Here is a 17579-nt window from a genome sequence, read left to right as displayed (position 1 = left end):
CCCCCGCGTGCAGCCCACCCTCGCTCAGGGCCCGCCCCCCGCTGCCCGGAGCCGCCCCCCGGCCCTCCCTGCCCCACACAGCTGTGCCCCTCTTCGCTGCCACCCATCCTCTGCCCCACCACCGGCCCCAGCCGCGTCATGGCCCCCCGCCGCCACCCCCAGCCGTGTCCCCCCACTCGGTGCCCCACAGTCACCCCCAGCCGTGTCATGTCCCCACTGCTGCCGCCCCCAGACGTGCCCCCAGCTATATGCTCCTCCCGGCAGCACTGCTGCACGACTGGGCCAGCTCCTGGGGTCCTACGTGGCAAGGGGGGTGTGCGACACCCACCACAGGGGGGTTTCCCAGGGGACCCGACACCCCAGGACCCGCTGCCACAAGGACACGCTGCAGCCTGTGGGGTTTGCATGTTTTAATTAATGATGGTTTAGGAGAGATGTGGGTAAGAGTCACCGGAGACTCACAAGCTCCGCCAGCCCCCCACACACATGCTGATGTGGGGGTGGCTGGTGACAAAACGGAGCCTGGTGGGTGCCAGCACTGCTTGTACCCCGCCGTCCTCTCAACACCAGGGTTTTCCAAGGGCTGCCGCGGTGGGCACTGGCAATGAGACACGATTACAAACCTACACGCAGCACAGCATCGCTCTGCTGGGGGAGAGCTGCACGTGGAAAGCAGGAAACGCTGAGAGCAGGGACATGCAAGCAGTCCTGACGGGTGCTGGGCACTGCAGCACTGGGCAGCCAGGCCACATGGATGAAGAGGCTTTTGAGCCTTTCTTAAGACTTCTCCGGCATTTTCTGTGGGCTGTGGCCAGCCACTGGATTGTGGTTGCACGGTAATCATGACCAAGCCGCTCTGAGACAAGCCACGTGGGAGCTACCTGAAACCCAGAGTCCAGCAGGGAAAATGCAGCCAGAGCACCTGGGCCTGAATCCTTCATGGCTGACGTGAAGTGACACAACTAAGCCTAGCAACATTCTGCAGTGTGATAGGTGTCTTCTGGAAACCCAGCACCATCCTTTGCAAAAGCTCAGGAAACAGAGCAAGACCTTTTCTATTGACCTTTTAGCTGACAGATGCTAGAAAATATTGTTGTGTATTCCTAAAAAAAGAAACAAAAGTCTCACAAGGGCTTGTGAGCATCACTTGCAAAGTGCTCCCACAGCTGCAGTGCTCAGGCCTCTGCCAGACGCATCCTCTGCTCCACCTCGTAGCTAATATTTTGGGCAAGACCTTAGGCACTGTGCTCCCCATCCTTTATCATCTACCTCCTGCGCTTTACTTGGGGAGCACTTTGAGAGCAAGTGGTAAATATACGCAATAGCTGCTGTTTTCCTCCTGAGGCTGTTGCTTATTTCTGAAAAAATCAGCAAACAAGTCAATGATTAAAGCATCCCTGAATCACTACCTCCCCCAAGCCCAGCTGAAAAGGCAGGGTATGAAATAGCTGCATCACCTGTGGTCGTGGCTCTACCATCAAGCTGAAGCATTCAGCTGAGCAGCAAAACCAGCCAGCTGCTGACGTGGGGGTGAAAAAGGGGGAAGAAAAGGCCTTGGAGTTAGGCAGCAGTTCACGAGTCACTGCTCCTCCCGGGTGTGCCAGCTGCTCCAGGGGGGCCGCTGCTTCTGCTTGGGTCCAGGCAGCTTTCTTGCCCTTATCGCACTATGTTGGCAGGAATCTCATGTTACTGTGCAGTAAGGGAGTGATGTGGTTTTTCAGTTTCCCTTTTGAGGGGAAAAGGATGGGTCTGGCACTCCAGAAAATGAGCGTTTCTCATTTCATTATGATGGGGAAAATTTTCTGCCATCTCTGCTCTGCTCTTGTTTGTCCTAGAGCTTGTGAGAGCTCAGTGTCTCCTCTGTCACCTCAGGCACATCCTGGACCACAGCACTTGCTATCAGGTCTTCCCTTTGCTGGGCAAAAAGATGTAATTTTTAAGCTCACATGAAAATGTCAGTGGAGATGTGGTGAACTTTGCAAGTTGAGTAACAACCATTACAGCCTACATTTTACCTTGTAGCATTACCCCTACACTTTACCTGGCCTGTTGTGAAATTTTGACACCTATCTGCTATCATAAAGTTGAAAAACCCAACCAGTCCTTCCTTCCCCAACAACCTTTCCCCAGCTTATCACCCAGCATTTCCTGTCTCACAAATTCACGGTCCCTCTTCTGAACACCCACAAGGCCCAAATCCAAAGACAGACCTGGCACTGGGGATCTCGCTGGAAGCGAAGCCACCCGCTGGCACCTGCAGAGCAGGGGAACAAAGCTGCAGCCCCAGTTTCACATAGCTCCTGCTCCCCGTCACTTCTCAGTGTGCACCAGTGTACCCTGCGTCTGCCACACCCCCTGCAGATGCAGATCCATGCTGTGCTTTGCGGCACAGACAACTTTGAGGGGCTTGTGTGGCGCTCTGATGTGCCCTCTCCGTGATGCTTCCACAGGGTTTTGCTAAGCACTCTGTTCTCTCCTGGATTTCAATGGCCCTGTGTGAAATGGTGCCGCTTGTGGATTCACAGCATGTTGCAATGGATGTCCATCCCATGATGGCATGATCAGATCAAAATGCATCACTCCAAGGAGGCCTGAGTGCTTCAGTCCTGCCTACAGAAAGGTGCTAGGATCACCTACTGGCATAGACCTCTGAAATCTCCATTGTGAGCAGAGATAAGTACACCAAAGCGCTAGGATCTTCTGAGAGAGGCAGAAATTCCATTGCTTGGTTCACTTCCCATTACACACAGGCAGCCACAAGCTTGTAAACTCCACAGTCTCTTCTTGTTTGTTTATTTTGGGTAACAGGAACCAGTTTATTTTGGTGTCAACCATCCCTCCCTGCCAGAGGCAGCAGACACAGCCCTGAACACCCCTCACAAAACTTGCTGCTGTTACAAGTGCCACCGTACTCTGCAAAGAGTTCTAGCTTAGGAGAGATGTGCTGGATGCACACTGAAAATTCAGATAACCCTTCACAGGGTGGTCAGCATGCCAGGGATTTAATTATATTTCAAAGTACACATTAGCTCTGAAATTCAGGGACCACAAGGAATTTAACCTCCCCTCCCATGCAAAACATCTGCCTTCCCAGCTGTGTGGCAAGCCTATACACAAGGACTCTCTCCCCTGGTCTACAAAACCTCACCCACCTTTCCCCTTGCTGGGACTGAGCTGTGGACTGTGTTCAGGGCAAAAAATAGCAGTATTTGTCACATGTAGGAGAATAAAATTGGTTGGATCAAACAGGATAAACATTATTTGGGTTGAAAGATTTCAGATTAAAGCCTCAAATGCAGAGCGTAAATTCACTGAAGTGTCTCGGAGGAAGCTGAGATCGGGTTTCTGCTATCTGAAACACTTTGAGCACAGAAGTGATGCTAGAAAACCTACAGCCTGCCGGTGAGCCCCAAAAGGGGTGTCTCTACCTCTTTTAAACAGAATCCAACTGCATCAGACTGGGATGGATACTGATTCAGATCTCATTAGGAAAAGGGATAACTGTAAATAAACAAAATTGCCTTCCTTGTATGGGTTAATTCACCATCTGCATTCAGCACCCTTTTGCCAGCTGCTGCCTGGGCTGTTCAGCCAACCAGCTTGGAAAATGACCTAAGGAAACTGAATTCTTGGGTGCTCCTGGTTTTAGGCATCCTGCGGTGCAGGAGAGCTTGCTCCTTTCTATGTAACAAAGCAGGAACAAAGGAAAGGAGTCACCTATTTGGAGCTGAGCTAAGGCACTAATGATGCAGTAGGTGAGGAAAGAAGAAACACAGCAGGAGGAGGGCAACTTCCCAGCCACGATGTCCCAAGATCATTGTTCTCTTTGCTCAATTCCCTTAAAAAACCCAATGTTATCTCTATAGAAAAGGAGGAGCTAATACAGTATTATAGTATCCCTGTTGGGGTTTCATTTTAAGGTTATTATTTTTTTGTTCTCCCAGAGAGATTTGCTTCAGGTATCAAAGTCACATGAGCTGTTTCTGAAGTGGATTTTGGTGAATGCAGGCAGAGCTATCTGAGCAGCTCTGGCTCATCACAGCTCTGTGTGGATGCCTGATCTGTTGTTTTTCCCCATGATTTCCCAGAAAATAAGAAGCCTGCCTCTGTCACTTTTTGGCATGATACTGAGATAAGCCACTGTGCTGTGCTGACCCAATGGGTGCAGTCTCTCCTATGCACAGCAGACGTGTTCCTGTCGTCATCACAGCTTGATAAAGATCGATGATGTCTGGCTTGTCTTCTGCCCTGTGTCGTTGAGGGGGAAAACGCTAGAGATGGCTACATCCACAATTCCTTGGCAGAGCTCTGCATACAGCTTCCTAAGAGACGAGAGGGAGATAATCAGATGCCCAGGCAGGACAAACCAGCAGAGCCCCGACCAATTTTTACATAAACATGCGTTCCTCCTAGCAAGATCTACAAGATCCTGCTCCCATTACGGGTAGCTCCAGGGCAGCAAACAGGAGGGTGACATCTCTTCTGCCTCCTCCCTGCCTACCCCAGCAGCTGTCTTCTTTTCAAAGAACTGAATCTCCAGCATTGCTCTCTGCCAGACAGGACCACAGAACCCATTATCTAAGTTTACTGTCAGAACAGGCTCCTGGGCAGAGTCTCCACATCCTCAGGCCTCAGACCTGAGTCACCACAAGATGCATGGGGGTAGCCAACAGCTGAGTACCCCCTGTACCAGCCTTCCAGCTCAGGGAGTCGTGATTTATCACATCAGACCCCATTCACATGGGGATGTGCCCCATAGGCACTGCTCTGATGCATTCATGGTTTGATGAAATGCTGCACTGCGCTGCAGCTGCGCACATCAGCTTGTGACCAGGCACAGAGACTTCACAGGACCCTTCAGAAACGTGGGATGTGTTTCACCATGGCATGGCTCAGGCAGAGCAGCATTAGGGAGGAGAAAGACAAGGTGTTTGAGAAATGAGTTAACAATAGCTTCACTTTCTGCTGAAGGAAATACATGTGTAATCTCCCTGAACATGCTGGCATCTGGGACATTTTTAGCACCAGAGCTGTCTTTACTAGGATTAACAATGTCTTTCACTCTATGTCTTTGGGGCTACATGACAGTAAGATGCTTTTTCAGCTCCTGGGAACATTACTGCTTTCAACAGCCAATTTTTGTCTCTTAAATGGGAACTGTGTGATTTGGGTGTTTCAAATTCACATAATCCTGAGGAGGAGAAGACATAAATAGCCAAAACCCTACCTCAGCTGCTTTTGATGGCTTCCACGTGCCCATGGAGGCACAAAGCAAACGGGGCATTGCTGCAACCCAAATCTACCCAGCAACAACCAAATTCTATCCATACAGCAACACAAGGAGGTGCAATGCAGTATTGCACCATGGTGCACATGGTGAATAGGGCATCCTGCACACATAAAGCTCACTCAGCCCTAGCTCTGAAAAGGCTGCTGAACAGGCTCTCTGTTAAGTTTGACCTGAATTTTTTGTCTACTGTTAGCGGTGATGTAATCTAATTGATATCTAATCTATGTCTAATCTAATCAAATTCTAATGTAGTGATGTACAGCCTGTTGTTTGGCTGGGCCTGTGTACGATACAGATGCCCATTTAGCAAAGATTTCCAGTCTCCCGCAGTTGTTTCAATCACATAATACAGCACCTCCAGCTGTGCCTATGCAGAGATGCTCATGGCCACAGCTGTTGGGCTGACCCAGCCTTCCTGTGACTGGCGGATGCTTTGATCCAATGTCTGCAGCATCCACAGTGTGCTCTGGGGTCCTGCTGCCTGCAAATTCACTCACTTTCAGCTGCTGCACTTAATGCTACTCATCATGTGTTCAGCTAACGACCAGCCACCAGTGGCTTCACAATAGAGTCTGAGAAACCACCTGTCCCCCAGAGTGTTAATTCAGCAACATAACTTCAACTCAACAGCATTGGTAACAATGACCCAAGTTATATTCAAACCCATTTGTCCAAAACCTGAGGTTAGCACCCCATCTCACATGGGAAAGAAGATGGGGGATACCAAATACAGTGACAGGAGCAACAAACTTCATTCAGCTGGCACTTAGAGCAGTGCCTGGTATGGGTTAGCCTGGAAAACTCCTCTGCCTTTCACTTTCTTCCACCTTTTTCACTGGGAGCTAGGTCCCAGCCATATTTTTGGTGAAGCAATGAATGGTGGCATCACAAGGGTACTACAGAAACTGATTACTCACTGGGCACATGCTGGGGCCCCATTAACTTCTATCAGCCAGACCTTCAGCTCCTCATCCACCATGAAGTCAAAGCCAAAGAGCTGGAAGCTCTGGTAGTGAAGATGCTTTGTGCTGATTGCAGGCTCTATACACATAAGGCAGCTTCTGTGAAGGTAAAACAGAAACCCAAGATTAAAAGCCCTGCAGACACACCTGCCACACTGCAGCTTCTGAGGGCACGTGTATAGCACAGTTGAGTGGAGGGGTCCCCTGGTGCCCTGGGACTGCCTCAAATCACAAACTAAACCAACACACATCATGGTGACCAGGTCCATCGTGCAATCATCAAAACACATGTGGGGACACACCTGAGTTAACTCCTAAAGAGCTGAGTAGTAGCATCTACCCTCACTACCTCACTAGGCAAGTTGAAAAACATGATGCTCAATTTGAACCTGGAGCAGAAGGCAGAGCCACAAAGGGCTGCACCAGGTCCCCAAGGAACTGCCACTGACGGCTCATTTGCCTCTGAGTCCCTCAAAGATTGTGCCATGTCTTTTGGTGTAAATAACAGCAATGGGGTACTTGCAAAGTAAATTCCACCGTAAAGGATCACTTTATCAAGACCTGGATTCTCTGCAGGACCATGACCTCCCAGATCTCTCTCCAGGCACGTTCTGTGCCCAAGAGATAGCTGGCTCTACGTGGACTAAGATGACCTATGCCAATGAGATGTGCTGCTGCTTGCTGATGTGGGGGGAAGCAGCGAGATCCTGCAGACTTGAGTCCAGCTTCCCTTCCCCTCTTACACCTTACACATTTTTTAATCTCAGCCTCTCCCAGCCCTGTCTTTTGACCCACCCTCTTCCCTTACCAAGTGATCTCACTCCATCCCTCTTCAGCCACAGCTGACAAAATGCAGACACACTGACACATACCCTTGAAAGAACAGCACCTAAGGAGGTCCCTTTTCATTGAGCAATCACATTGCTCAAAAACATTTGTTTATGGCTTTTTCTTAATCTACACAACTGAAACCCTCCCTTGTTGGGTCTGTGCTTCCCCAGCTGTGCTCATACACATTCCCAGTCGCTGAAAGGTTAAGTTCCCCTATACAACAGGCAGCTGACTACCTTATTATGTGTTTGATTTGCAGTAAGATGCTATTCTCAAGCGTTGTGTTCAGGGCATCCATCAGATACTGGTTGAACTCCTCGAAGAACATTTCATTCCCTTCCTCATACCGCCCGTAGTTTTTGGAATATTCCTTCTGAATGCAGTGATTGGTCAAGTGGCAGGTTTTATCCTGGAAATTAGCACTGTTATATGGTTCGGAAGAGGTCCGCAGGACACCCTCTCTGTAGAGGTAGATATTATATTGATGATCCACAAGAACCCAGCTCCTGGGGAGCGAGAAAACAAACACTAGTCTCAGTAACTTAAAAAGAAACAGCATGAAAACGAAAAATGGTTATTACAAAAGCAGAAAAGGTTACCTGATGTCAAACTTGCGATGCCCTGGCTCTAAAAGCAGAGGCCTCTCCAGGTATTTCTGAATCACATGCACTTGTCCCTGCTCATCAATGAAGTCCAGGAGCTCTGCAGCCTCTGAAGAAATCAGGATCCCTTCCCCTAGCATAGAAAAACGAAGACAAAATTAGGTAGAGGATCCTCCTACCTTTGCTGGAAGTTTTTCAGGGCCCAAGTGAACCATGGCTCATTTGCCCAAAAAGCCACATGACATGCAAGTACCCATGTCCCCAGGGCTGGTTGGCACCCAAGTGATGTCATGCTTGCTGAATATCAAGCAGTTAATCGCAGATGGATCTCCCTGTTAGCATGGCATGGGGCATCTGGCTCCCCAGTAACCAGAGCTAACAGAAACGGGAACCAAGTGTACTGAGATGGCATGGCCTGCCTGGGGCTCGTCTGCAGGGGAGTGCCTGCCTAGGTGCAACAGCAGACGGGGACTTTGGCAAGCAGTGAGGCAACTGCTTGGTTTGGGGGAATCTTCTTCCTTTTCCAGCAATTTTTTCACCTGGCCTTACCAGGGGTGTGGGTAGCAACAACACTTGTTGAATTTTGTTTTGTTGAATTTTGTTTTGTTTTCCCCTGTTTTTCAGCAGTTTGGAGAACAGGGGCTTTGGCAGGTTTTTGGGTTGGTTTTTTTTTAGGAAGGTTTTTGGGTTTTTGTCCTAGACTCAGACTTTCTGCCCCTGCCTGGCTTCTCGGGCTGCCAGAGGCAGTCACACTTCTGCAGTGTTGCCTTGCTCATCAAGCTGATTTAAATCACTATTAAAATCATTGCTGAATTAGGAAAAGAACTATCTCAAAATGCTCATCCACATAGTATTTTCCCCTGCTGTGGAAGCTTTTCATTAAAGAAATTACATGTGCCATTTAAATACTGCCACATTTTGGCTGAAGCTGTCACTGTCCATTTCCTGCAAGAGTCCAGATATGAAACTGCTGTTGCAGAGCAATGAAGAGGGAACAGATCCCTTCTAGGATTTGATAAAGGGATGGCATGGTGCCACATGAGGGATAAACCAGCTCAGCTAAAATTATCTAACACTTCTCTGGCATGATGTCCAGTCCTCAGGCATTCAGTTGACTTTTTGGACTAAAGCTGATGACTTAGTCTTAACTTTGTGCTGAGCGTTTTGGAGGAAATAGTGAAAAGAAACACTTTTCAAGGGAGCAGTGTGGGGAGAACGCAGGTTTGGAGCACAAGATTTGACAGGATCATCCCATGGAAAATGCTCCGAGCTGTGATTCCTGAAGGTCAATGTCAGTACAGCCCTGCAGGTGCTTTCACTGCTCCCTGCTCTGCATACAGGAGTCACAGCTTCCCAGCCCTACTGACCCCCTACCTGTCCTTGCGTTCTCTACCAAAAGGAAGTCCTTCAAATTATCTCTCACCCATGTTTTATGCAAAGGGGGAGATTTTTTTAGTCCCCTGATCACAGCAGAGCAGGCACAAACTTGCATTGGTACAACTGCAGGCTGTGCGCTAGGGGAAGGAGGGAAACAACATCTCTGTAAGTCAGTAAAGCCCCTGCCTTGGGAAGATCAGCAGGCACCTGTCCAGCACTAGACAGTGAATCAAGGGAGAGGTCAGCCTAACTGTGCACCTAGTCAGCAACCCAGTGAGGCAGCAAAGCAGCTTATGTGGGGCAGCTGTCCCTCCTCTCAAAGGAAACATCAAAACCTCTAGCTACAGTTGAAAAGTCTCTCAACTTTTAAGTTAGGACATCCTAAACCTTTAATTTCCCTTTTACTGATGGACAACCACACTTCCACTAGACCTGTCCTGAGTTAGGGGCTGTGCCCGAGTCAAGATCTGCCTTGGCAATTAACTTCACCAAGGTTTCTTCTTCATCAGAAGTAATCCCTAGACATTGAAAACTTCCCTCTAGAAGATTAACATGAGGCTCTTTCCACCTTAATTCCCAGCTTATGTTCTTCAGCACACTGATAAATATGAAAGTTTACCCTGCTTTAATGCAGAAAAGGTGGGATCACACTTGAATAAAGGATGGAGAGTCTAAAACTCCCCAACCGACAGCAAACCAAAGCAATGGCCTTTTCAGTTGCCCACAATGACTCTTTGCCAGACTGTTAGACCATACAAAAACACATTCCCCCACTGGCATAATGAAAGGGCTCACTGCCCCTTCCTCCCTGATGAAGATGAGCATACCCTTCTGACGCTTCTTGGTAACACAGCCAAGAGAGCACAGCAACGAAGGAAGCCAGAATGAAGGACAGTTTATCATGCAGCCTCCTTACAGCCATCTCTGGCTTTCACACTCTGGTGATTTTAGAAAGACCGCATCAGAGATGACTCTGCAAATTTGAGTAATACATGTTGGCTTGTTCCCTTTGGAAAGGCCAGGTCCTTCCTCGGGCTGGGCTCTGCTGCCTGGGGCCTGCACACATGGCAGGGCCATTCTGATAACGTGCCCATGACACCGCTGAACTGACAGACAGCACATAGCTACCAAATTATTACATCTATAGCTGTGTCCGGCCGTCTCATCTAACTGCTCATTATTTCTGTAGAGTAAGCAATGCAATGACCCTGGCACAAGAAGGACACATTACCACTCCATTGCCTTATTCAAATTAAAGGGACATACAGGCACTGCATTGCTTGTCTTTGCTCTGGTACCTTCCCCTTAGGCTTGCACGTAATTTTGATGCACCAAGCTCGTGGCTGCTCAGCCAGTCTCTCAGTGTGACCATGGGTAGGTCACTGGCACCAGGCATCTGCGTTTGGCTGAAAGACAAGCAGCAGTATTTCTGCCCAGGTGAAATCAGGCTTAGCTGCAGCACTGAGAGTTGGGGTCCTTGCCCGTTAAGCCTGCTGTCCTGCCTGCTGCCCTCCCCCACACATTCCATTCTGCTCCCTGTTATCACCTGCTCTCCAAATTCCCCTTGCCTGCTGCCTTCTCCCTGCAAACTTTCCTGTGTTTTTGAGGTGCATGTGTAGAAAACTGGAGGTCCTTTCACTGCCATCCATGTCCCAGGTAGCATGTGCACGTTATAATGCTTGCCAGGCTGCCAAACAGACAAAGAAAAGCCCTAAGCTGGCTTAACTGGCATGGATTTGGTAGGTGAAGCCCTTCACAGACAGGCTAGATACCAGCTGGGCTCAGCCAAACCCCAGGACTCTACCGATCAAGTAAGGAGTAAGGAATAATGAGCAGGTGGCTCATTTTGCTGGAGAATGAACCTTTGGCACCAGCTGAAGACTTGGCGATCCACACATTGCCTTCTTTGCTTTCCCGCCGCCTGTTGTAAGCTGCCAAGAAAACTTCCCGCTCATCTGTCCTTGTGTTGTTTATGAGATGGCGAATCCCATTCTGTGCTGGAGCCACGGGGGTCTTCAAGTTTGTTGGGTAAATCACATATGACTCAGGGAACCATGTGCAGGACTCCGATAGTTCAGGGCTTGTCTTGATTAGCCTGGGTGAAGAGAGACAGGCTGTTAATCTCCAGAGTGCCTCCACCTGCACAGACATCATTTAATAAGTAAAAATCATTAACTGTGCTCTTTTGTTTGGTGATGAACAACAGCTTACAGATAGCCTGTGCCAAATTACTATATTTTCCTTAGACCCCTGAAATTAGGGCTTCCCTAAAGATGATATGGCAACCTCAACCTGCAGCCGAGCACTGCTCTTTGAACTAGACCTGCCTGCTTTCATTAAATACTTTGTAGATACTGGGGATATCATGAAACAATCAGTGGAGGAGTTTCCACTTAACTAGAGCTTATGGTGCATTCCCTGCATTGTCTCTGCACAAGGGAACTGAAGAGGTGCGTTTGCTAACACAGAACAGGGCAGGAAGGATGCTGTGATCACAACCGGCAAAAGGGAGGCCAGGGCAGCAATGTTCCCTAAGGTGCTGCTTAGCTCTTGATCCCAATCCCCACTGAGATCCATTCAGGTATCCCAGTTGTGCATGAAGACCACCAGGAACCCACAGAAAGCAAGGACACCAATCCACATTTCGTGTCCCAGGGTGTCTGGGATCCCCCTTGCATCATGCAGCCTCCGATCCCTGACACATCTCTACCACCAGTAAAGTCTAGAGATGCCAGGAAACTCCTGTCGGTGGAGGCCAGGCCTGTTTTCTTTCAGTCAAGGGAGCTGCCTGCCTTTCTGAATGCTCTCTCTGTGCTTTGCTTAAGGCCTAAAGTAGAGCTCATGACTTGTTGACTCTCTCCATGCATTTCTGCCTCTCTGTTGAAATGCCAGCCAGTCAGCAACACCCTGGGAGCCCCGAGGAACATCATTTGTAGTCCCTTGGGTTCATAAGCAGCTTGATCTATGGTTGAGTCCCCAGTTGAAAAGGCCAGCCAAGCTCTGGGAGAGAAAAAACAGGTGTGGAAGACTTTTCAGCACTGCCTCCAGACCACAAGCCACAGAGAAGTCCAGCTGGGGAGCACCGTGAGTGCTTGTTTAAAAAATGCTCTGCTAGTTCCTGACAAACACCATCACCACTGCAAAGAAAGCACCTGGAACTCTGTTCTTTGCAGGGGAAGGAGAGAGAGGCCTCGGATCAGCACACAGTCTGCAGGACTGCATCAGCAAGAGGCAGCACTTGGAACAATGTGGAATCAAATGCCTGAAGGAGGCCGAAAGCTCTGACATGAAGATGCCTTAATGGCCGCAAAGTTTGCACAGGGACAAGCGTATTCTGCAATGAAAGCTCCTCTGCATTTCCCCAGGAGACCCTGGTACAGCCGGTCATGCAGAAATAAGTCCCAGAGCTCTTTCTGGAGATGTCTCCAAGCATTTGTTTGACCAACAAATCTGATTAGCTAAAGGCATATTAGTGTCTCATCTCTGGATGAAACACAGAATAAAAGGAATAGGTTTTTAATTAAATGTCTCCAAGGAAAAAGAGCAGATACATTATTTTTTTCTTTTGATTTGGCTCTAATCTGATTCAATACACTCTATGGTTTCAAGCAGACATAATTCAGTGGAAACAGCACTTCCCCTGAAGTTACAAAGAGGTCTTTCTGCACTCAGATAGCTTTACAGACCAACAGAGGAGTCAGAAGACAGCATGTGCTAGGACACTCCCTGGGCAGCTGTTCTGTGAAATACCCTCCAAACAGGTTCAACACTCAACAACAGTTAGAAGAAAAATTTCTGCCAATCCCATGTAACATTTCAGTGAATTTCTTACTTCACCAGAGATGCTTTGCGGCACAGCTTGTCTGCTCCCCTGTAGTAATTCACCAGCTGCACAAGTCCAGGTTCATGGCCTAAAATGGGGGAACAAAGAGATCAGTCAAACTCCTCACTTAATGAAGACAAACCACCTGCTTGGTGCAAAGGATCTGTGCAGTAGGGAAGGGAAAGGCGGCTGTTTCCTTGCCCTGCATCATAGAAACAGGCTCTAAGCTGGTGCTGGCTCCTGCGGTTTCCTTTCTTTTAATTATGAAAAAGCATGCATTTAACCAGGTCTAGTCTGAATCCGATACTTCCATTTTCCAAAGGAAAATAATAATTTCCTAATTCACATGGAACTGGCAGCACCACCCAAAAACATTCTCCATTTGCTGGTGGGAGTTTTTAAAAGCCAAGATTTCAGTTACTCTTAAATGCAGTAGAAGGATGCAGGGAACCACACCATGCTGCAAAGATCACAGCTTGGGAAAGGGCCTTGTTTCTTTGTCACATGCAGCAAGATTCCCTGTTGGACCCATTATCACAAAACACTGGGAAGCATTAGAAGATTGGGAGTCTTGCTTCCCTCTGCCAGTTTGCAGCAAGCCCCCTCAGATAGCTGGGGTGGGAAGGAACCTCTGTGGGTCTCTGCTCTAAACACCTGTTTGGTCAAAGTCTGAGTAGCTCAAGGATGAAGATTCCACTGCTTCTACAGGTCCTTGTTCCAGTGCCTGACTTGCCATCCTGTGTCCCCCTGACTATCCTGATGGCCCCTGCTGGAGTCACTCCAGAGCATCTATGCCTTCCTTGCAATGGGAAGTCCCAAACTGGTCCCAGTATCCAGCTGTGGCCTCACAAATGCCAAATAGATGGGTATCTCCTCATCAACACTAGACTTCACACCACAGCCTGTACTCCTTCACCTTCTCACACTATATGAATGCTTGTGCTCAGCTGGAAGCTCTCTAGGGGGGACAGGACGGCAGCAGGTGTCCAAAGGGTAACGCTAATCAAGGCAATGCCACACAGCCTCTCTCACGTAACCAGTGCAGCTGAACACGGACGTGCAAGAGGCAACTGATGCCTGGGGCAATACCTGGGTGACTGGTGACAACAACCGACAAGAGCATCAACAGGGAAAACATGCCAAAAAACTGCTCTGGTTTTAAATGACCTAGGACCAGGGTGATCCCCCAAGCATGGCAGTTACTTCCATCTCCATCTCCTCTTTTCAAAGAAAATGCTTGTGGGAGTGATTTATACCCTGAAAAAGGATTCAGGGTTTTAGTTATCCTCCTTGGGGTTTGCCTGGGAAAAAGGGCTTGGGGCAAACATTACCTTAAAGATGAGGCAGCTGCAAGATCACAGAGAGTGAATATCTATTTCCACTCCAAAGTCACAGCCCTGACCTGGATCACTTTTGTGTTCACAGATCTTAAAATGTAAGATAGCTGAAAAGCATCTTCCAGAAAAGATCTGTAACTTCAGACACTTCCATGTATAGTCAGCACTGCCAGGCACTAATTTACTGAAATAAATTAGTAAAAAACGATCAAATTTCCTTCTGTTCTCAGTTTTCGCTTGACTCCTGGAGGAACTGAGGTCCAGAAGGAGATACCACCACTCTGGGTGGCTATGCTGCACAGTGGTCAGCCCATCCTGTTACCAATGACAAGAGGAATGGGGCTGGTGGGAGGGGGAGGATGGAAGTGGCTGAAACCACCTGCTTTGAAACCACTGCTGCTGGATAACTGACCTGCTGGGAGGCACATCCGTGTTGGTTTCCTGAGATTTCCTCCATGGAGCAGTGGGCTGCAATGTGGAGCCTGGTGGCTGGCAAGGAGGGACCACTGGGCAGAAAGAGGAACGGATTCTCGGGCATATTGTAAGGTCTGCATCATGCACTTAGCAGGGTTAAAAGCTGCCAAGGCACTGAGCAAACTGGCAATTCTCCCGTGGCTGGCAGGGAACAGTCCAGCATCCTCTGCTCCATGAGGCCTCTGCAGTCTCTTCTTCCTCTCCCTCCCCCTCCTTAGCACAAACTGCTTTTCCATTAGATACAGCCTCGGATGCAGACACACACAGCTTAAGGGCACAATCATCCAAGAATTAGGCTATCAGTGAGAGCAACAGAAGCCCCTGCAGCTGGACAGAAGCAGGGGTACATGCTGAGAGTCCCCACGTCAAATGACTGAGCTCAGCCCCTAAGTAATGCAAATCCCTACAGTTCCCTGAATTAATGTCTGCTTGCACTGACTACACCCTTTATGAAAACCAAACCATGTCAGCTTTGATGCAACAGTTGCTCAAGAGAACAGCTTTGGGAAGATGCACCAGAGAAGATACAGCTTTTTGGAAGAGGTACCAAAATAACCATGTTATTTTTGGTCTGAATCTACTGATTTCAGGCAATCAGCTCCTGCTGTAGGAGGATGAGTTAAAGAAGCCAGAGCCATAGCATCATCCCTTCTCCATGGGTTATAGATGTATCTTGGCCCAGGCATCCCATGGCAACACATGCTGAAGAGCTCACTGAAGCACTTCCATCAACCCAGGGCTCCTTCGAAGGATGGAAGGGGTTAGTAAGAGATGGCCACGAGCCCACCACAGCTGAATGTGCTGTGCAGGCCTGCTCACAAAGAACTGTACTTGTTCTGCAATGAAGCCTGATGCTCACAGGCCCTGCCTGCTGCCCACATTAAGGCACAGGTCTGCTTGCTGTGCCTGGCTACTGTGTGTGAGCGTCTGCACTGCTTAAGCCTCTACCAGTGTTTCCCTGCCTGCTGTAAACACCCTGACACAGGGAGGTGACCAGATGGCATTGCCATGTGATGGGGGACTTTCTACTCACAAACGTACGTGGAAACAAGGGAAGAGTTGCTGGAGCTGATGACTTTCAAAGCAGAAAGAGCGGTCAGTGCTGGGTCTTGACTGCAAGAAAGCAGCTGCAAAAGCCGCCCTACCCTGGAGCTTCTGGGGCAAGGGGGCTCCGATGTTTCTGCAACCAACAGCTGTGCAGCAGAATCACCCCAGGAAGGAAGCAAGCAGGGCCAAAGGCTGGGGGGAGGCCAGGAGGGCCCTGCCAGCCATCAGATACAGACATAGGGGACTACAGGAGGGAAACGCACTGCTCTGATGGGGTTCGGCAGAGTCCTCCTGCCAAACCTGAGAGGCCTGGTGACAGGAGCCAGTGCAGCAGCTGGCATCATGCATGCAGACCTGCTAGCCTCACAGCTCCTAACAGCTCACCCTGAGCCATGGACAATGACAGTGCATATCTGCTCCCCACTGTGCCCTACCACGCTGCCGGTACCTGCCTTGGCTCTCCCCGCTCGCAGGCAGCTCATGGCACTGTCCCTCCCTGCTCCTGAGTTTCTTCCCACCTGGTGGGGTGGAGGGCTGGGGGGTGGCTGTGCCAGCCCTGCCTGCCAGGATCACAGTGCACATGCAAGCAGGGGACAGGCCCGCACAGGGAAGGTCCTGGGGCCCCACGTGCTGGCAGTGTGACAGAGGGGCTCAGGCAGCCGGGGAAGAGGTGATGTGGGGGGCTCTGGAACACACACACGGGCTCTGGAACAACCCTCACCCTGTGCCAAGCAGGGACTAGATACACTGTCACCCCCACCAAGCCCCTGCAGAGGCACCAACCGCCGCCCCCCCGCCCAGTCTCAACTCAGGGTCGAGGACCTGAGGCTCAGACCTGTTCCCTCAGCTGCCCCACACCGCAGAAGCCCCTCCGTGAGAGGGGAGCTCAGCACCGCGACCCCTGCCCACAGCAGGCGGGGACGCCACCGGCACGGCCGCGCTCCCCCCAGCCCGGCGGGGTGACTGAAGCCCCCTGCACTGGTGAAAACAGCCCCCAAAGCACTGCTGTGTGTGTGGGGGGTGTGTGTGCACCCTGAGGGTCTGCGACACAAGAGGGAGGGGATCCCCGGGCGGGGTGCGTGTTTTCGGGGGGGCAGCGGTGACAACACGCTGTGGGAGCTCGGAAGGGGGGTCCTGGGAGAGGGAGCCCCTGAGCCCTAGCGGGGGCAGCAGCCCCTGGGCCAGGCCGGTGGCCGCTAAGGACCCTGCCGGGGCGCCGGGCAGGGGCTGCAGGGGGACCCCCGGCCCCCGCCCTTTGTTGCGGGCGGGGCAGGCCGGGCCAGCGGGCGGGTCCCCGCGGCGGGGAGCCCGGCACGGGACAGGCCCGTGGCCCGGTGACAGGAGGCCTCCCTCCCACACCGCGGGGAGGCTCCGTGCCGGCCACGGGGGGCGGGGGGCAAGAACGGGGACCCTTACCCAGCCTGCCGAAGGGGAGCCGGTTCCTTTCGCCCAGCATCAGGTTGAAGCGCGGGTTGTCCCTCCGGAGCCGCCGCCACTGCCCGCTGCCCAGCAGCAGCCGGCTCACCTCGGCGTACACGCTGCTGCCCTCGTCCCGCACCACGAAGGTGTACATGGCGGCGGGGACGGGCTCCCCCCACCCTACCCCCGGCAGCGCCAGTAGCGCCCCAGGCCCATGGGGCCCCGCCGCCGCCCAGGCAGGGCCCTACGCGGCCGCCGCCGCCTCACTCGGCTCCTCATGGCCGGGGCCGCCGCCCCCACCAGCCTGCCCGGGGCGGGGGCTGACCCGGAAGTAGAACCGCCTCGGAAGAGCGGTGACGTCAGCGAGGTCGCCCGGCGGGCAGGGCTGCTGCTGCGGCCACCGGGGCTGCCGCGGAG

At 50.9% G+C, this 17579-nt stretch overlaps 1 protein-coding gene across 1 annotated transcript; it reads right to left on the bottom strand.

Moving 5' to 3' along the window:
* Positions 1–395: 395 nt before the first annotated feature.
* On the bottom strand, positions 396–17498 carry TTL (tubulin tyrosine ligase). The gene is made up of 7 exons (XM_037405297.1): positions 17160–17498; positions 12895–12973; positions 10925–11157; positions 7683–7818; positions 7320–7589; positions 6208–6351; positions 396–4322 (listed from the first exon to the last, which is right to left on the bottom strand). Exons 1-7 carry the CDS (start codon positions 17314–17316, stop codon positions 4205–4207), a joined length of 1137 nt encoding a protein of 378 aa, XP_037261194.1. The 5' UTR covers positions 17317–17498; the 3' UTR covers positions 396–4204.
* Between the last annotated feature and the right edge of the window lie 81 nt (positions 17499–17579).

The sequence above is a fragment of the Falco rusticolus genome, chromosome 12 (assembly GCF_015220075.1).
Source record: "Falco rusticolus isolate bFalRus1 chromosome 12, bFalRus1.pri, whole genome shotgun sequence".
In the NCBI taxonomy this organism is placed as follows: Eukaryota; Metazoa; Chordata; class Aves; order Falconiformes; family Falconidae; genus Falco; species Falco rusticolus.
Note: the sequence above shows the minus strand (reverse complement) of the source record. Positions and strands in the feature narration are given on the sequence as shown.